Genomic DNA, 22,200 nt, shown 5'->3' on the forward strand with positions numbered 1-22,200 from the left:
GTATACATCCAGAGCTAATATTATGCAAACTTTGAAAGTACACTTGTATGATTTTTCCCTCATTTTATTTCACTTGTAGATCCTGATTGATGTGTTTGTAAAATGTACATAAATTATGTTTATTTATGATGTAATATTTGTGAAAATTGTTATTCTTGTAATCAAATTTTATATCATTTGATAATTCGCAGAACCCATTGTTTCTGAAAATTACTTCATTTCCAATTTCCGGCATGACATTCCCCTTGAAACTCAAGCATGATTGGCAAGATACATCTAATGATTTAGACAGATACATCTAATGATTTAGACAGATACATCTAATGATTTAGACAGATACATCTAATGATCTAGACAGATACATCTAATGATTTAGACAGATACATCTAATGATTTAGACAGATACATCTAATGATTTAGACAGATACACCTAATGATTTAGACAGATACATCTAATGATTTAGACAGATACATCTAATGGTTTAGACAGATACATCTAATGATCTAGACAGATACATCTAATGATTTAGACAGATACATCTAATGATTTAGACAGATACATCTAATGATTTAGACAGATACATCTAATGGTTTAGACAGATACATCTAATGATTTAGACAGATACATCTAATGGTTTAGACAGATACATCTAATGATTTAGACAGATACATCTAATGATTTAGACAGATACACCTAATGATTTAGACAGATACATCTAATGATTTAGACAGATACACCTAATGATTTAGACAGATACATCTAATGGTTTAGACAGATACATCTAATGATTTAGACAGATACATCTAATGATCTAGACAGATACATCTAATGATTTAGACAGATACATCTAATGGTTTAGACAGATACATCTAATGATTTAGACAGATACATCTAATGATTTAGACAGATACATCTAATGATTTAGACAGATACATCTAATGATCTAGACAGATACATCTAATGATCTAGACAGATACATCTAATGATCTAGACAGATACATCTAATGATTTAGACATATACATCTAATGATCTAGAGAGATACATCTAATGATTTAGACAGATACATCTAATGATTTAGACAGATACACCTAATGATTTAGACAGATACATCTAATGATTTAGACAGATACACCTAATGATTTAGACAGATACATCTAATGATTTAGACAGATACACCTAATGATTTAGACAGATACATCTAATGATCTAGACAGATACATCTAATGATTTAGACAGATACATCTAATGATCTAGACAGATACATCTAATGATTTAGACAGATACATCTAATGATTTAGACAGATACATCTAATGGTTTAGACAGATACATCTAATGATTTAGACAGATACATCTAATGATTTAGACAGATACATCTAATGATTTAGACAGATACATCTAATGATCTAGACAGATACATCTAATGATCTAGACAGATACATCTAATGATCTAGACAGATACATCTAATGATTTAGACATATACATCTAATGATCTAGAGAGATACATCTAATGATTTAGACAGATACATCTAATGATTTAGACAGATACACCTAATGATTTAGACAGATACATCTAATGATTTAGACAGATACACCTAATGATTTAGACAGATACATCTAATGATTTAGACAGATACACCTAATGATTTAGACAGATACATCTAATGATCTAGACAGATACATCTAATGATTTAGACAGATACATCTAATGATCTAGACAGATACATCTAATGATTTAGACAGATACATCTAATGATTTAGACAGATACATCTAATGATTTAGACAGATACACCTAATGATTTAGACAGATACATCTAATGATTTAGACAGATACATCTAATGATTTAGACAGATACACCTAATGATTTAGACAGATACATCTAATGATTTAGACAGATACATCTAATGATTTAGACAGATACATCTAATGATTTAGACAGATACATCTAATGATTTAGACAGATACATCTAATGATTTAGACATATACATCTAATGATCTAGACAGATACATCTAATGATTTAGACAGATTCCAACTTCATAAACCATGGCTGTATAGTATTACAATATACTATTCTCAGTATCTGAAATAAAACATTACTGCCTAGTCACATCATAAAAATTAATGACCATTTAATTTCTTGGTCGATCGACACCATAACTTCCACTCCATGTACTACACATGCATTACTATAGGCATATGTGAGAATAAGATGACCTTGACATCTAGCCGCTTTCACCACATCAGATTTTAATCAGACTGAGTTCGACTATAAAACTATATGCAAATATCTGATGTATGAAATTTCTCAATGTGTGATACATATTTACACTGATCAATTCTATAATTGTGTCTATGTATCTTAGGGCAAAGTTAAGACAATTTGAGTCATAGCTGATAGTTGTAGTTGTTATGATGAGAAAGACTGAGTGTACACCATGAGTCATCACTTTCTGACTATCTCATTCTAGATCTGTTATCACCATGGAAACAATAGTGCTATTTTCTGTATGTGTCATCATTACCCAAAGAGTGTATTTTTGTCTAGATATCCATCAAAGGAATCTTCAGCACCTGAGATTTAATATTTCATTTTGAGGAATCGAGATGTATACATGAAGTGATTAGTGTGGTTTACTGAGAGATTGAATAATGAATAACATCAGAGGTTGGAGTTAGAATTTTTTATTTGATTATCAGGTGTCTGAAACAGCCCCCTCCCCTCCTTTCTCCCAAAAGCTAACAAAAAGTCACTGACAAACATTACTACAGCAGTGAGTAGTATGTAGCATAACCACAGTCCACTGCATCTAAGTTACATGTTGAGAGATCCAAAAAAAAGTCATTTTCCAAGGAGGTACTTTCTTATGAATGTCTAGATACTCTCACCAGTTCTCAGGAGCATCACTAAAACTTCAAAGGGCTGTTTTTGTTGTACTGATATCTACTGCATAATTGCATTCAATACCCTTGTAATGTGGGCCCTCATAGACTACACAGAGCTAATAATTCATTGACTTGTTACTGCAATGCCTCCAGGCATAGCAGTAACATCGGGGCATTGCAGTAACACAGAGCATCACAGTAACATGTCAACAAATGATTACCCTATGTACAAAATGTAGTCGATTAGGGTCCATAGTACAAAGATATTCGAGTACAATTATGCAGTAGATATCAGTACATATAAAACTGCCAGTTTAGTGGTTGCCAAGGACTGGTAAGAGAGTCTAATGAATGTCAGGTCACTGACCCAGAAACAGTACCACAGTAGTGAGTACTATGTAGCATGGTTTTACATAATCACTTAATGTAGTCGTTTTCCCAATGAGGAGGTGACCGGGGTGAAATCCACTGGTCTGGGACTAGCGATTTTTTTGGGGGGACCACACAAATTTTACATTGTCTCGTCCATTGGACCAGTACCTTACTGTTAATAACTATGTTAAAAAGTCGTCTGAATATACAGAAACATATATATACATGTGTATATATATATATATATATATATATATATATATATATATATATATATATATATATATATATATATATATATATATATATATATATATATATATATATATATATATATATATATATATATATATATATATATATATATATATATATATATATATATATATATATATATATATATATTTCACAGAGAAATTCAAATGCATTCTTTTTTTCTTCCAACAGGATCAGATATAGCTGTATAGATTAACTGGAAAGTGTGTGTTTCTCAACCAGACAAGGAGCAACAACCAGGCATCCCTCCTCCACAGCGTTGACAACATATCATTTGAAATACCAATACACAACCACTATACATCATAAATTATTTTACGTAACTCCAATAATGCACTCCAAGACTAAAACTGTCTGAGGACAAAATCACAATCTATCCAAATCCAAGTCGTTAGAAATTTGGAATTTAGGGAATCTTGTCACCATGACAGAAAATACACTGAGTGTTGATTTTGGGGAAATGACAAGAGCAAAGAGTGTTCCCATTCTGAGTAAACAACCAGATATCAGTGATGAAGATGAGGATGGAGTTGTCAGTTGCCATGGTAATGGTAGTGGTGATGGGAATGGAAGAGTGGAATTGGAATATGAAAAAACTGAAGCAGACAGGTAACGCATAACTTGGGTCCAGAATACTCGCTTTATTTACTTAGGGGGTGAGATCAATAGTTCAATGTAGGATATAAAAAAACTAAATTCTTTCAGTTAGCCCACCCCTTCTAATCTAACTAAATTGGCCAAAATTGATAATTTTTTCTAAGAGCGCAATAAATTTCAAATCAGTATGTAGTACTATAGTCTTTAAGATACAGACATTCGTGCTATATTTAGCCAGCACACATCTTAAGAAGCAGTGATAGGGCTGAACAACACAACGTACAATGTACCTTACAATCTAGTAGTAGTAGTACTATGAATACAAAGCCCTTTTTCCTTGGGCTATGCCTTCGGGGATGAGGGGGGAGGGGGGGGGGCAGCCTGTGTTAGGGTGACCCATAGTCCCTTGAGAAAGAGACATATGGTGTTGCCCTGGCGAACAGTCAACATGTGTTATAATAATATCTTGGTTCCCTATCCTATTATTAGGATGTATTTTGACCAACATCAATAATGTGTCATTTTTATCAGAGGGCACACTATCTACAATGCTAAATTGATAGTTATGTCATTGTTAATCTTCTCGATTTTGTCTCTGAACTAGAAATGGTGACAGCGTGAAATTTAAAGTTGGGGCATCAGGTGATAGTGATAATTGTTTAGAAGAAAAGGAAACTCGACTTCGTAGTCAGTCATCGGTAGAATCTGTACGAGTTCAAGCCGTAGATAAACTACAGGCTGAACTAAAGAAAGCACAGGAAGTAAGTATTTTGCAGAATTTTATTTATAATAATAATAATGCTTTTACCTCACCTAATCCAAACTGAATATATTTGAACAAAAAATATGGTATTTATACCCTGGTTGTCATTGGTTCTGTGAATCAAAATGTCGACATATAAATCAGCACTATTTTTCCGTGTATGTAAAGTTTGTCTCAGAATCCATGATGAGATATTGAAATGTACTTCTGCAAGCATATAACAAAATTATGAAAAATTAGAAAAACTAACAAAATTATGAAAAATTAGAAAAAAAACGTACATAGATCTGGTCACAGATTGACAATCAGATAACAAATTTCGAGGTCATCAAAATAACAAAATTAATAATCTTATTTGGAAATTTGTTGAATGGTCACAACAAGAGCAGTGCCCTAGTGTTGAAGAAGTAGAAGGAATCCGGAGTACCCGGGGAAAATCTGCATTGTTTGGCAGGGTCAAACTGAGCATCACCCTTCTTACATACAGACCTGGTTAAATTTTAAATCAAACCCAGCCGACACCTGGCAGGTTCAAACTCAGACTGCAGAGGTAAGCGGTGTACAAGCTAACCTCTTGGCCACCGACAACCCAATCTACTATTCTCAATTTAACTTGTGGCATTATTTCTCCCTTTGTAGGCTCTACAGCTCAAAGATGAACAAGTGAACAAATTATCCAGTATTCGTGATGAGATGGATAAAGAATTGGAAGAACTGACTGCCAGTTTGTTTCAGGTAAAGAACTGGGTTGTGTAATAGTCATTTTTCCACTCCCATGATGCATTTGTTTCAGGTAAAGACTGGGTTGTGTAATAGTCAATTTTCTGGTTCCATGATGCATTGCGCAAGACGATGTCTCTTATGTTGTTACAGTTAGCCTTGTTTTGTCTATATTACGTTTGAAATAACATTTTCATCAAATTATGGAAAGACATGTTGACCTCTTTGAGTCAAAACGTTCAAAATTACCATTACTTTCTCTGATTTTCTTTTATATTACTGTCGATGGTATAATTACATTATTCCCCAATATTTTTCTTCATTCAGCACGAAAATACTCAAGACCTAAGGGTTGTAACTTTTTATCCTAGCACCTCATAGTGACAAAGGCCCCTTACAAATGGAGGTCATTTGTATTTTTCTTGGCTCAGGAACAAAGGAAAATATTGAGGAATAATATCTAATTGTATGTATTCTAATTTTGTGGGGTTTGATTTGAGAGATTGATTTCAATTTTACAGGAAGCCCATGGTATGGTAAGAGAGGCTAATATCAAAAGAGCTGCATCAGAAAAACAACGCAAAGAAGCTGTCAGCAAGGTATGTCATTTGTAGATAAGCAAAATGTATTGAAAGGCCACTGTTATGTGTACAGTAACTAAACTAAGAAAAACATATTGTACGACCACTGTAATGTGTACAGTAACTGAACTAAGAAAAACATATTATTGTAAGACCACTGCAATGTGTACAGCAACTAAACTAAATTGTTGGTTTCATCACTTGCTTACTTTTTGTAGTACTCATAATATTTGCATATCAGAAGCACACTAATTTGCATATGCCTTCAGCACTAAAGCACTGTCTTTCGTGGTTTGTACTTCTGTACTTAATAATAATAATGTTGGTTTCTTATATAGCGCTTTCCCACTCTGTGCTCAAAGCGCTTTACAATTATTACCCCTGGCTCGGATCAGAACGGCACAACGGCCCTTTAGTCTTCCTCAACTCCCCGGGGAGCATACAATCCATTGCAGCCATTCAGCGCATAGGATTAAAGCCTTCACATTGAAACCTACATCCTACCAGGTCCCCAATTATACAGCTGGGTTTACTGAGGCACAGTCGTGGTTCAAATCTTGCCCAAGGACTTTAGCCACTCAGAAACAAACAGCAGGCAGCGACGGGGCTCGAACCTGCAACCTGTAGATTCCAAGCCGGTCACGCTAACCATTCACCCATCATGACTCCACATATACTTGTCACATACATAACAATTAAGATCAACGAGTTTTCTTACTAATGTGAAAGCACCATTATAATAATGTTTACATTTAGAGAGATTACTAAAGCTTAATGATGTTTCTACTAGAACACTTTTGAAACACAGCAGAAACCTGTCTAGTATGGTGGTATGGGTCGCAAAGACAGTGCTAGCACTGTGCTTTCTCTATAGTGAGATCAATTGATAGTAGAACACTTATGAAACATAGCAGAAACATGTCAAGCACAGCAGCATGTAGAGTTGTCAGGATGGTCTAGTGGAGAGGATGATGCTAGCACTGTGCTTTCTCTATAGTTGGGAAAACACAGTATGGCAGAAACCTGCCAAGCATGGCTGCCTCGGTGGCAAGGATGGTGTGAGCACTATGCTTTCTCTGTTGTTGGGGAAAAGACAGTATGGCAGAAACTTGTCAAGCATGGCAGTCTTGGTGGCAAGGACAGTGTTAGCACTGTTCTTTTGCTAAGGTTGGGAGAACACAGCACAGAGGAAACACTATGTCCTATTTCCATGATGGCAAGGATGGTGCTAGCACCATGCTTTCTCTATAGTGGGGAGAACATGGGAGCACAGCAAAAACCTACTGAGCACTGTATCCATAAACACCTAATTATCATTGTATATCCTTCCAGATTGAAGTACTGCAAGCAGAAGTGCATGCTCTCAAAGCTTTAGTAATTACTTCAACTCCTAGTATACACTATAGAAAGTCCAGATTGGGGTTTCATCGCAGCGTTAGCCATCATCCAAAACAACCGTTCACACCAACACATCAAAAAGCCAGCAGTATGAGTGGACTGGCACAGATACAGAGTAAGGGTAAAACTATAGACAACAGAGAGGTAAGTACGGGATATTCAAATCAAATAATAAATAAATAAAATGTATCATATTGAAAATTCTTTTGACTGTGAGTCAATGAACATTTGTAAGTTTAGTCTGAAAGATCCACTCGTTAGTCTGCTTATGAACAGGGTTGTCGTTGGCTAACTTGCCTCTTACCACTGCAGTCGGGGTTTGAACCCATTCAGGGTTTGATTAAATTTACCACGCTGTAAGTAAGAAGACTGGCGTTCAGTTTGACTCTACCGAAGAACGTAAGTTTTCCCCGGGTACTCTGGTTTCCTCCTGCATTAACACTGAACCCATGAGGGATGGCCTTCACTGGACTTCTTGGGAGACAAGTGTTTATATGCTTAAAGAATTATCCAGTATAAATAAAGATTATTATTATACCACTCAGGGTTGAAGCATATTGCGTAAGTGGAAACAAGTATTGGATCTTTCAAGATAGTTGTAAGTTTTGTACTATTGTATTGATTGTAATTGTTTAACTGGGGGATTGATTGACTGATTGATTGATTGATTGATCTATTTATTTACTTTTGGATGTATAGATTAATCCAGAACTTTGGAAAGATTTTATGATGTGGAAGTCCGAGATCAGTTTGTCAAGAGATTCTAAATTCATGGCTAGAATACTACAGGAAGACATTCGGCCATGTTTAAACTTTGCCAATGCTGAACTTGCTAGTGGATTACTTAATAGTGTAGAGACGAACACACTGAGTATGGAACCCATTATGACTTCCTCATACCCAAAGTAAGTATACAACCCATTATGACTTCCTCATACCCAAAGTAAGTATACAACCCATTATGACTTCCTCATACCCAAAGTAAGTATACAACCCATTATGACTTCCTCATACCCAAAGTAAGTATACAACCCACTATGACTTCCTCATACCCAAAGTAAGTATACAACCCATTATGACTTCCTCATACCCAAAGTAAGTATACAACCCATTATGACTTCCTCATACCCAAAGTAAGTATACAACCCATTATGACTTCCTCATACCCAAAGTAAGTATACAACCCATTATGACTTCCTCATACCCAAAGTAAGTATACAACCCATTATGACTTCCTCATACCCAAAGTAAGTATACAACCCATTATGACTTCCTCATACCCAAAGTAAGTATACAACCCACTATGACTTCCTCATACCCAAAGTAAGTATACAACCCATTATGACTTCCTCATACCCAAAGTAAGTATACAACCCATTATGACTTCCTCATACCCAAAGTAAGTATACAACCCATTATGACTTCCTCATACCCAAAGTAAGTATACAACCCATTATGACTTCCTCATACCCAAAGTAAGTATACAACCCATTATGACTTCCTCATACCCAAAGTAAGTATACAACCCATTATGACTTCCTCATACCCAAAGTAAGTATACAACCCATTATGACTTCCTCATACCCAAAGTAAGTATACAACCCATTATGACTTCCTCATACCCAAAGTAAGTATACAACCCATTATGACTTCCTCATACCCAAAGTAAGTATACAACCCATTATGACTTCCTCATACCCAAAGTAAGTATACAACCCACTATGACTTCCTCATACCCAAAGTAAGTATACAACCCATTATGACTTCCTCATACCCAAAGTAAGTATACAACCCATTATGACTTCCTCATACCCAAAGTAAGTATACAACCCATTATGACTTCCTCATACCCAAAGTAAGTATACAACCCATTATGACTTCCTCATACCCAAAGTAAGTATACAACCCATTATGACTTCCTCATACCCAAAGTAAGTATACAACCCATTATGACTTCCTCATACCCAAAGTAAGTATACAACCCATTATGACTTCCTCATACCCAAAGTAAGTATACAACCCACTATGACTTCCTCATACCCAAAGTAAGTATACAACCCATTATGACTTCCTCATACCCAAAGTAAGTATACAACCCATTATGACTTCCTCATACCCAAAGTAAGTATACAACCCATTATGACTTCCTCATACCCAAAGTAAGTATACAACCCATTATGACTTCCTCATACCCAAAGTAAGTATACAACCCACTATGACTTCCTCATACCCAAAGTAAGTATACAACCCATTATGACTTCCTCATACCCAAAGTAAGTATACAACCCATTATGACTTCCTCATACCCAAAGTAAGTATACAACCCATTATGACTTCCTCATACCCAAAGTAAGTATACAACCCATTATGACTTCCTCATACCCAAAGTAAGTATACAACCCATTATGACTTCCTCATACCCAAAGTAAGTATACAACCCATTATGACTTCCTCATACCCAAAGTAAGTATACAACCCATTATGACTTCCTCATACCCAAAGTAAGTATACAACCCATTATGACTTCCTCATACCCAAAGTAAGTATACAACCCACTATGACTTCCTCATACCCAAAGTAAGTATACAACCCATTATGACTTCCTCATACCCAAAGTAAGTATACAACCCATTATGACTTCCTCATACCCAAAGTAAGTATACAACCCATTATGACTTCCTCATACCCAAAGTAAGTATACAACCCATTATGACTTCCTCATACCCAAAGTAAGTATACAACCCACTATGACTTCCTCATACCCAAAGTAAGTATACAACCCATTATGACTTCCTCATACCCAAAGTAAGTATACAACCCACTATGACTTCCTCATACCCAAAGTAAGTATACAACCCATTATGACTTCCTCATACCCAAAGTAAGTATACAACCCATTATGACTTCCTCATACCCAAAGTAAGTATACAACCCATTATGACTTCCTCATACCCAAAGTAAGTATACAACCCATTATGACTTCCTCATACCCAAAGTAAGTATACAACCCATTATGACTTTGTACCCCTACTGGTGAAAAGAATATTGTAAATCGAAACGATCGCAAAGAAGCTATTAAACCATATGACAGTAAGTAGTTTTGATATTAGAGTAGAGAAAGATCATTCAAATGCCAATAACCACATCTTAGCCAGTACCTGTAAAGTATGGATTGGTGAAAGTAAATATTTGATTTGATGATTTTAAAATATTGGTGTCATTTTTATCCACAGAAAATGTGCTTTAACTGGTGCAAAGAAAGTGTGCAAGTACAGATTTCGTCTTAGTGAAACACAAGAGTGGCATAATATCACATCAACATGTCGTGAAAGGGTAAGTACTGAAATGTAGTCGTGAGTTGATTTCATCAAATTGGAATAGTGTTCACTCAATTTATTTAGTCAAGAGGCTATACATCCATGGCATCGAGTCTCTTCTCACATCAAGTGCAATGATGTCCTGATATGAAATTTCAAATTCAAATGAAGCCACCCACACAGTCATTAACATTTTGTCAATCATTCACAGAATTCTGCCCAATGATAGGTTAGTGTTTACTGGAGTAATTACAAAATGTCCAAATATGGTGCATTTGTCATTATAAGGATGCAACTTTTGCACTGTTTACATCATTCTAACAGGGGGTTACTCATTTGCATGAACAACTTTTGATTACATAATGTCCAAATATGGTAATCACAGAATTCTGCTCAATGATGGGTTAGTGTTTATTGGGGACATTTACATAATGTTCAAATATGGTGCATATATTATTATAAGGATGCAACCTTTGCGCTGTTTACAGCATTCTAATAGGGGGTTACTCATTTGTATGAAACACTTTTGGTTCATGATTACTCACTGAGCAAGACCGGGTGAAGAGAGATTTTGAGATTTAAATCCATGGATGACATCTAGACTACAATTTGTAATGCAACCAAATGTAAAGCGTTTGGTTGTAATTTTCAACTGTTTGTGTTGCGTCATGAGCCAAAACCATGATATACAGCAATTTCAGAAAGTACCGCTTAGTTTAAGTAATAAATTACAGTGGATAAATATAACGTGATTGATACAATGAAGGGAGGTTTGACATTACAATGTTATGTGCCTTGTTCGTAAGTATCGGTACTGTAGTAAAAGTTATCAAAAGTCATATCTTGCGCTATTCAAATTTCGTGTTTAGTGTTCACGGTACATAGGGTTCTTGACATCGCAACTTAATACGCCTTTTTGGCAAGCAGTAAAAGGTATTATCATCTTTCTGTGTAATTCATTGGAGAGCGTGCATCAAACCCGAGCAATAATTTTCCTTATCACACCCTGGCACACTTTGCACAAATATGGTAAGTGGCACGCTCAGTAATATCTATTATTCGCTGAGCGATTTGATGCTTTGATTTTTTCTCAATAATTTTGCATATCTGAGCATAATATAAGGATTCACTATCAATTTATTGGTTTGTGATTTCAATAATTTCTGTGGCACTACATGGGGCATATGATAAAATTAAAACCTTTACAGCTCGGATATGCGATTTGCGGACCCGATAGTATGACTTACACTGCCGCTCCACCATACAGGCCCTTCCACCATACAACGTTGGGCTGCAAAACCCATATCTTGGCTGTTAGGATTATCATGATCCATGTCTTGGTTGTTTCAATTTCAAAGTCAAGTGTCAGCATATTTGATGCTGAAGGGTTTTGGACATATTTAAATTTATGTGCCTTCTGTGTAAGAGTGACCATATTTTTTTTTATATATCTCATTACTTTTTCATGGCAACTATGAGTCAGTCGGCTGATTTTTTTTTTGAAAAAGTTAAAAAAATGAAAAATCATCATCTTCATGTTTCTCTGCCTCTCTTTTTCTTCCCCCTATCTTCCTTTTTATTTGATTCCTGGTAACAAACCCTTTCTCAGCTTCTCTACACTATTGGCATGTTCTCATGCCATGACTGTAGATGACATTGACAGTCCAGACACTTGCTCATTCTTGCCAGACTGTTTGCAAAATATTAAGGGCTGGCGAGAATAAGAATATTTTTTTTTAATTTTGATGTCTTAGCTGAAAACTTGGGTTGGTCACGTAATGAGAAACAGAACAGAAAAAAATAGGGTCACCCTACGTACATGTAAAATCTAACATATATTATGTCTTGCAGGTGACAGTTGTGTGTGATTTCTACACATACCTACGCTATATACAACAAGGCTTAGTTAAAGCAGAAGGTAAATATAACTATCTTGTTGGTTCAACACAAAACTAGTCTAGTTCCTGACGACCGTATTCCGATTTTACACTATGTTATATTCACACTATGTCTAGTCAGTCTCGTTACTCAAGACGTTAATTGTGGTTCAACCCTATGCTGTGCGAAATGCAAATGACGCATGTCAGAAGTAATCCATCACAAATTGACAGGCTGTCGTCATCGCTCATTAATATTCATTGAACAGCTGTTTTGACTCGCATTTGTGAGTAATCAGAGGTCAAAAATTGTTGACCTTTCTCATGTTTCTAGGACTGATATGATATGTAAATGTCCAACCAAACTCCATATGCTCCACCTCCAGCCAAATATCATGTAGGGACGCGATAACGTCATCATGTTCATGTGAACACTGTAGGGGGAGCACAGAATTCTGTGCTCGAGTAACGAGATTGACTAGATGTAGTATGGAGATATCATAGTGTAAAATCGGAAAACGGTCATCAGGAACTAGACTAACTCAAAACCTGATACAATATTTTACATCGAGATGGTTTGATTAATGTATAGATAACAGTAGCATTTCAACAACAAAGAAAGTGATAAGTTAATTAAAGCTGTCTTAGGCGAAATATTTTTTTTTAAATCTGTTTTGTTAGATATAATGTATATTATTTTTTGTTCAACGTGGCTCATGCTTAGTATGTTTTCTTTTACAGAGAAAGACATGTACTGGGAGATTATACGACATCGATGTGAAATGTCAATGGCTAAACTTGGAGTATGAGGAGTGGCTAAATTGAAACAGACATGTTGCTAAATTGAAACACAGATGTGTGGCTAAATTGAAACAGAGCCAAGTTGAAAGGAGCAATATTTTTAAAGAATGGATTTTAGCATTGACTTTCAGGATATTCACGAGGAAGGTGATTTTTAGATTTTAAATAGAACTCAAACATGCATATAATTGTAAAATGGACTCTGTCTGTCACAGGCTCTGTCTGTCTGTAACTGGCTCTGTATGTCTGTAACAGACTTTGTCTGGCTCTGTATGTCTGTAACAGACTTTGTCTGTAACATGTTCTGTCTCTGTAACATGCTGTCTGTCTCTAACATGAACTGTATGTCTGTAACATAATCTGTATGTCTAACATGATCTGTATGTCTGTAGCAGACTGTCTGTAACACGCTCTGTATGTCTGTAGCAGACTGTCTGTTATAGAATCCATTGTCTACATATGTGTGTTTGTCCATCCACACCTGTTCCTGTTATACCAAACGTAAAATGACCATTTTCCATCAGATTTCTATAAAAGACACACAATGTAAATAGATTGCTTTCATAGGATATGTGTTATTTTAGCTAAGACATTTCCTGGTTCTAATCATGTTAGTGGTGCAATTCACTCTTCAACTTAAGAAATCAGTGATCAGGCAGAAAAAAAAACACGATCCTCGTAGGTATGACCACTGGATTTTCTCACCCCTGAAAACAGGAGACGGCTTCATTCAGACATTTTAAAAACAGGATGGGAGACGATAATGACAAAAGTACATTGTTGTTGTAATCATATCATCTGTTATACATTTTAATTTTATAACTTTTGTGAAACAGAATTCAAGATTTTTATGTAAAATGTATTTTGAATCATGATAATGTCAAGAGACACACTTGACACTGAAATAATTAAATATTCGTGTCAATAAATTTTCTCAGTAAGTTATGTTGATTAAAGCCTTTCAAAGTAAAACTAGGAAATATTTATGAAGTATGGAATATCTACTAGGTAATTGAATATACATGCACACACTCATGCACACACACGCATACACACACACACATATGCATACATACATACATACATACATGCATACATGAATACATACATGCATACACATGCACACACACTTGTACGTACGTACGTACGTACATACATACATACATACATACATACATACATACATGTACATGCATACATACATACATACATACATACATACATGTACATGCATACATACATACATACATACATACATACATATGCATACATACATACATACATACATACATACATACATACATACATACATACATGTACATGCATACATACATGTACATGCATACATACATACATACATACATACATACACACACACACATACATACATACATACATACATACATACATACATACAGACAGACAGACATGTACATGCATACATACATGTACATGCATACATACATACATACATACATACATACATACACACACACACATACATACATACATACATACATACATACATACATACATACATACATACATACATGTACATGCATACATACATGTACATGCATACATACATACATACATACATACATACACACACACACATACATACATACATACATACATACATACATACATACATACATACATACATACATACACACACACACATACATACATACATACATACATACATACATACATACAGACAGACAGACATGTGTATAGATTATATTGTAAGACACTAGTGTAAGAACAAATTACTCTGTCTGAAAGCATCCATTATTCTACATGTACATATGTGCGTAGTTTCATAATTGTTGTAGATTCATACCTTTGATAGAGCACTCCCTTATATTTTTAATGAATAAGTTATGAAATCTTTGACAACAATGTGTGTCAAGTATCAAGATGATAAATACATTGGTATTGGAAATGGCTATTTTGTCATAAATATACATAAATGAGGCTAGAGATATGCATATGTTCTAGTAGAAATTTCAATAATGTTTGATAAATTTGCACAGTAGTCAGTCATTGCAATATATCCAGCTATCTGATTGGATGAATAAATATGAATACATTTATATGGTCAGTACTGTTATTCTTATAGAAATTTACATTTTATGGGTAAATTTGCATATTAACTAGTCATTACAGAACATTCACCACTCTGATTGGAGGAATGTAAAATAGTGCATCTATGGCCTGAAAGGTCTAAAATCATAGTTAAAATTTACATATTAAGGGTATGGTGCACCATTATTGGTTAAGATATATGTAAATGGCTTTAAGCTTCCCTTTGAACTGTACACCTTGAATATAAGAGCTTTTGATTGGTTAGTACAACTCTATTGTAGACAGGTGCACATTGATAGGAACTTTGAAGCTGGCCAGTGATTGGTCTGCTTAAAGTTTACATAAATTAGTTGGCTTCCACATTGTAAGTTTTTCATATAAGTGGAAGAAGTTGAGTTTATGTTTTTTTTACTTCTATTGTTTAACATTACAACAATTAAACTGATTTTAGATGAATTTTAGAGTCAGTGTATGCCATCAGTGGATATCCAAACTCATCTCTGGCATTGCTATTAGGGTCACCCTATTTCAATGTTTCTCATTACTTTTTCATGGCAACTATGGGTCAATTTTTTTTTTAAATGTAAAGAAAAGTAAAAAAATCATCTGCATGTTTCTCACCCCACCCCTCACCCCCATCTTCTTTTTGTTGGATTCCTGGTAACAAGCCCTTTCCCAACTTCTCTACACATGTTTTCAGCTCCCCCCCCCCCCCCCCCTTGAATAATTTCTGTCATGAAAAAATGCTCTGTTTGTGAACAAGTGTCGTCATCGCCACAATGACTGTAGATGACATTCTAGATACTTACTTATTTTTGCCAAACAGGAAGCTGTTTTCCACAATATATTATGGGCAGGCACAAATAAAAATATATTTTTATTTTGATGTCAGATCTGAAAATTTGAGTCGGTTGGGTAATGAGAAACAAAAAAATAGGGTCACTCTTAAACACAATGTATGAAATAATATTGAAGAGATGGAGTTTATTACACGTGATGGTTCTGTACACAGTACTACAAACACATTCTCGTATGCAACAAAAATTATGTATAAACTCAACTTATGCCCCTTTAAAGTTGATCAATCCTTTTCGATATTTTTCTCTGCATGCTTTGATGTTGTCTGTTTTATAAGGCGAGACAACTTTAGGTTTTATATATAGGAATGCCACTGGAGGAAATAAAGGCATTTTCGCAAACTTTGTGAATCAGCAGTCATTGATCTTCTGATATCACAAGTAATTGTCGGTGAGGTAACATCATGAATTAGCTCTCCGGAACCGATATTTTATGTAAATGCCTCTATTTTTTACAGTGGTGTTCCCCTTTAATGAAGTTCTTTGAAGTGATTTATTCTTTTTTGAATAGGATATTCACAAATTACGAGTCTAATCCAGTTCTGTGGAGATTTTGATTTGCTTTTCTCTCCACACCTAGCATTTAGGTCATTCGCAAAATGCCAGGCGTGGTAGGTGAAAGTAAATGCAAAATCCACACATGACTGGATTAGAAGCTAGGTGCAGGGGTACTCAAAAACTATTGGGACCAAGCATTTTATTCTCATGTTAGATAGCTCTGGAAGAGCACTGACTTTTCTATGGTTGTATAACCCTCTTATTTGTGGTAGTAATGACTTCCACAGTGCAGTGCTGGCTTCCTTATGATGGTTAGACAGGCTTGAAGGGAAGCTGTCAATGTTTTTGTTAAGTCCTCTTTTATAACCTGCATTGTCTTAAAATGACAAAGCCAGTTTTATGTACCAAAGATTGCCATGCAATTACTAAACTAAACAAGGTTTATAATAAATAAAGGATATATATCGAGATTGGGGCATATTAGTGCCAAGTTGTATGTCATTCTAATACCCTGACCGCATTGTATATCGTACTGATACCATGGCTAAGTTGTATATTGTACTAATACCATGGGGGAGTTGTATATTGTACTAATACCCTGGCCGAGTTGTATATTGTACTAATACCATGGTGGAGTTGTATATCATACTAATACCATGGTGGAGTTGTATATCGTATTACTACCACGGCAAAGGTGTATGTCATACCAATACCATGGCCAAGTTGTATGTTGTGCTAATACATAGCCGTATTGTATATCGTACTAAACCACGGCCAAGTTGTATATTGTGCTATTACATGGCCGGATTGTATATCTTGCTAATATACGGCTGTGTTGCATAGCGTACTAATATCGATGGCCGAGGTGTATATCATACTAACACCACAGCTGGTGTTGACTTGATAATATTCATTATGCAACGGTATCCCAATGTCGCATCTACACCAGCAATATGTAAGATTTTGCACAGAATTAAGTTGAATGTTAAAATGTTTTACTGAAATAATCACAGCAGTGGTTACAAATAAGGGTGACTTTATCCTTTTATGTTAAAGTGACCATATGGATGACAAATAGGAATTTATTTTGGATTTTTAATTCATAAAATAACTCCACTAAGTTTTTATACTTGAAAAAAAACTGTGAAACACATATAGTAAATCTTCGTTTGTCACTCAATAAATTGCAAAACATTAAAATGTGTTTAAAATATTTGTTATTGTGTGAATAGTAAACAAACTTTTTTCACACTTTTTTAGCTAATTTTGGGGTTTATGCAACATTGATTTGGTCGATGCTGTTGTTTTTACAAGTAGGAAAACCTAGTAGCGTGGTCTGAAAAATTAACCCTCTTTCTGCCAGGGGGATATTTGTTTGCACACAAAAAACTACAAAATGGGAAAACAGAATTAACAATCCAAAATAAGTACAAATTTGTCACCAATATGACCAATTTAAAAATGATCAAAAATGGTCAAAAATAGTTAAAAAAATTAAAAGATTTTATATTTCAGAGGTACATACTATGTTGTATGTATAAAAGTGTCTCTTAACTGAAATTGCTGTACTTGTGATAGAATATTTTGACTTGTACAATTTGTGGCATCGTATCAACTTGTTATTAATCTTTTTAAATTAATGTGGACATTCAATAAATTATGTTGAATACTTGTACATCAATAAGAATGCTTATTTCTAGGATTTGTTGTTTTCCCTGTACTTCAATCATGTTCTTCAATAGTGTATACTAAGATATAACATGTAATGCCATGCCTATCAGTCAGCACCATACAACGCGTAGTCTCTCTCTCTCTCTCTCTCTCTCTCTCTCTCTCTCTCTCTCTCTCTCTCTCTCTCTCTCTCTCTCTCTCTCTCTCTCTCTCTCTCTCTCTCTCTCTCTCTCTCTCTCTCTCTCTCTCTCTCTCTCAACATATACGGTGCCCTCAACGGTCACTAGTACAAGTTATTAACGCTAAGGTAACATACATAAGGTTCGTATGCGTAAACTCGTAGAGTCCTCGTTTTTGATACCTGTACAATCACAAACAAGTCTGTGATCGATACAATTAGACATCGCTTGAAATATACACAATGAGGCGGGATGAATATTTCGGTTTGCAAAAGTTGTCTGGCAGAGATACCCATGCAAAGTCTGACATCTATAATAAACGTCGATTCAGGACAAAATATTACTCCTAGTTGTAATTAATCCGGATGGATCAATTCTGCTACGAAGATACTATTAATACGAAACCTATGTCTATACTTTAATGAAAGTGATTGTGTGAACCCAAGGAATGCCGTTCACATCTCATCTGGCGTTGAGGGCGTATTTTTGATCACCTTAAAACAGTCTACAAACGAGACTCCGGTTTGATTTTACTTGCGGCATGTATGCACCACAGGGACACGTATTATTGCTTAGATTTTTGTGTTCACAATGAAAAAGATACTCGAATCCTGCTACTACAAACGTGAATACGTTATTTACTGTAGACATGTCTTTTTGTAAACAATTGTTTATCAGATACAGGGAAAATATATTCAAGTCATAATTTATATGTGACCCTGTAGACAAGGAAAACAAAAATCTAGGAAATCCTACGCGTCCCTGTGTACTGCAGTGCATGTGGCCATGTGGTCCACCATGGCGACGTAACATATTATGAATATCATATTTAGTATAACGACTTATATAATTAAGACTTGAAGGTGAACGGACGACATCAAAATTGTTGGAACTTGCAGAGGGGCTTTAAAGTGATTTCAAGAGTACCTAAAATTACTATTGCACAAACATTCAAACACAAAAATAATTACACATTTTTCAGATTTTCAGAGAAAAGTGCAAATTCTTTTAACTCAAAATGAGTAACATATAAATCTCCACCCTCACCCCCATAGCGAATTATGGTCGAGCCCTACCACGACGTAACTTATTGACAAAAGCCTTAGTGCAATTTAAGTTGTTTATCGTATGTTCTCTTTCTATCATTCACCCTATTGATTTAATGCGTACTGCACAGATACACGTTTTGGTACCAGCCGTGTCGACGCAACGAATGAAATTTCTCAAGCTCGTTCCCACTTCAGTTTTGTTTCGTCATAAAGGTAAGACACATTGTATACATATTATACATTAGTATACAGTACGCACGCACACGCACGCACACACACACACATACACTCATATATACACACTGTATGTATGTATGTATGTATGTATGTATGTACGTATGTATGACCAGTGCACATAATTGCCTACTGTGCTGTGTAGACATAGCAAATCTTGTCAACAATCCAAACTTGGTGATGGGATTTCAATTATTTTTTTATTTATTTTATTCTATTCTATTTTATATTATTTTATTTTTATTTTATTTCATTTTATTTTATTGTATTGACATATGCAACGCAGTGAGAGTAGTGGTGTTTTAACGGAAACAAATGTGAGAAATCGCTCACAACGAGCTTGGCTTTCTAACCTATGAATATGCAAACACATACCCCATTTGATGTTATGTAAGATGACGTAATTTTTAAGAACTATAATTGTAAGCACTTTGAAGGTGTGTGTGTTTTCTAGTCTGGATGTCAACGTGGTTTCCAAAGGAGGTGTAAATGGTAACGTTAATGATTGTTTGGGCCAAACCGCTCTGCCTGATAATTGAAATCACCTTGACTGGTTAATTCTGAATGGATGACCACTGCTGGTAACACGGCAGATTTATTTATGAATCAATACTTTTACTCGCAATTTGTTCTTTTTTAAAACGTCTAAAACCACTGTGATATTAGGTGAAAAAGACTTAGACTGGCATTCCTTATAAGTGTGTCTTAACACAGAAAACGAATCGACACCAAACAATCGGAATTTTGTACAACCCTCGAAAAAACATCGGCGCATTTCACTTGCTTGCGTGTTTAGTAGGAATGAGAGAATTTTGTTGTTGGTGTGAACCGAAATCCGAACGTGATGTAGTTTTGTCACTGCAACAATAAATGTGGCCATTGCATAAATTAATTTGCACGTGACGTGGTAATACTTTTGTATATGCATATGGATTTCCTCTAAGTTAGAATTAGCAGATAGGAGGCGTACATTGATAGTACTTATTTCACAGGTTGAGTTGTCAGAATACATATGCCAGTTTAGCAGTCTAATTAACATGTTATAGAGATTCTATAATGAAGCTGTACCACTTGTTGTATAAACATGATATATTGTGATGACATTAATTGTTATAAAATGTAAATTTTTATCTTTATTTTACAGCATGAATTAATTCTTCGGAAGATACAATGGCAGATAAATTGCATTCGTCTCAATTGCTTCTGATGGCGCAACAGATTGACAGTCAGCCACAAGCACCTCCAATCCACCATATACCAAATAACACCCTTCTCAGTGCAAGCAGTAGGATGCCAATACTTCCAGCAGCAAATTTGGATGTCTCCACCAGTTCCACCCGTATGTGTGAAATTCAAGGGAGTGTTCACTTCCTACCCGTTTATAAACGTCTTGATAGGGAAGATCCTCCAATGCCAATCCAACTATCTGATTCCGAGATACGAGATCTCATCCCATCAAGAAAGAATCGTCATTTCATCCCGTATGATCAGAAAGACAGATTCTACCAGGATAAGAGAACAAAAAACAACGAAGCAGCTAAAAGGTCCCGAACCAAGAAACGGTTGTGTGATATGTTGATTGAGGCGAAAATTCGAATTCTCACACAAGAAAATTCTAAATTAAAAGATGAACTCAAAGCCCTTAAGAGACTCGCTGTGGTTAAACAAGCTTATCCAGAAGTGATATCCAACAGCTCAAGAAGGGAGTCGGCAGTGGAAAATACACACGAGGCAAAAATTGCAGAAATTATCCCTGGACAGGAAAAACTATATCAGGAATCACATCTGATGTGGACCAATGCCAAGTTAAGCCTGATAATGCAGATGAAACAATCACGCCCTCCAGTTGGGTTGAAAACACTAGTGGTAGTGGTAGTCACAGGAAGATGCCCGGTCTTATCAAAGTTGTGCACAAGAAGAACAGGAAATGCCTTGGAAACACCAAGGAATCGTTTAAACTTCCACATCAAGTACGGGTAAAGTACCAATCTGGTAATGCAAGATTTGAGTCAAACCAAGAACAAGTACATC

At 35.4% G+C, this 22,200-nt stretch overlaps 1 protein-coding gene and 1 long non-coding RNA gene across 2 annotated transcripts; both read left to right on the forward strand.

The window, feature by feature from the left end:
• Positions 1–3,866: 3,866 nt before the first annotated feature.
• LOC144453029 (rab-3A-interacting protein-like) lies at positions 3,867–14,079 on the forward strand. The gene is made up of 9 exons (XM_078144293.1): positions 3,867–4,145; positions 4,738–4,894; positions 5,536–5,631; positions 6,138–6,215; positions 7,530–7,739; positions 8,295–8,500; positions 10,829–10,928; positions 12,764–12,830; positions 13,531–14,079. The coding sequence occupies exons 1-9, from the start codon at positions 3,961–3,963 to the stop codon at positions 13,596–13,598; spliced, it is 1,167 nt and encodes a 388-aa protein (XP_078000419.1). The 5' UTR covers positions 3,867–3,960; the 3' UTR covers positions 13,599–14,079.
• Positions 14,080–18,980: 4,901 nt separating this feature from the next.
• On the forward strand, positions 18,981–21,335 carry LOC144452803 (uncharacterized). Its single transcript, XR_013482368.1, has 3 exons — positions 18,981–19,028; positions 20,064–20,148; positions 21,314–21,335. It is a non-coding gene; the product is annotated as an uncharacterized LOC144452803 (long non-coding RNA).
• Positions 21,336–22,200: the final 865 nt, after the last annotated feature.

Source organism: Glandiceps talaboti, chromosome 23 (genome assembly GCF_964340395.1).
Source record: "Glandiceps talaboti chromosome 23, keGlaTala1.1, whole genome shotgun sequence".
Lineage (NCBI taxonomy): Eukaryota > Metazoa > Hemichordata > Enteropneusta > Spengelidae > Glandiceps > Glandiceps talaboti.

Excerpts from the sequence above, each read along its gene's own strand:
- LOC144453029 (XM_078144293.1), top strand. The coding sequence starts at position 3,961 with ATGACAGAAAATACACTGAGTGTTGATTTTGGGGAAATGACAAGAGCA. Across the intron at positions 6,216-7,529 it reads GCAAAGAAGCTGTCAGCAAG|ATTGAAGTACTGCAAGCAGA; the intron begins GTATGTCATTTG and ends ATATCCTTCCAG. Across the intron at positions 8,501-10,828 it reads ATGACTTCCTCATACCCAAA|AAAATGTGCTTTAACTGGTG; the intron begins GTAAGTATACAA and ends TTTTATCCACAG.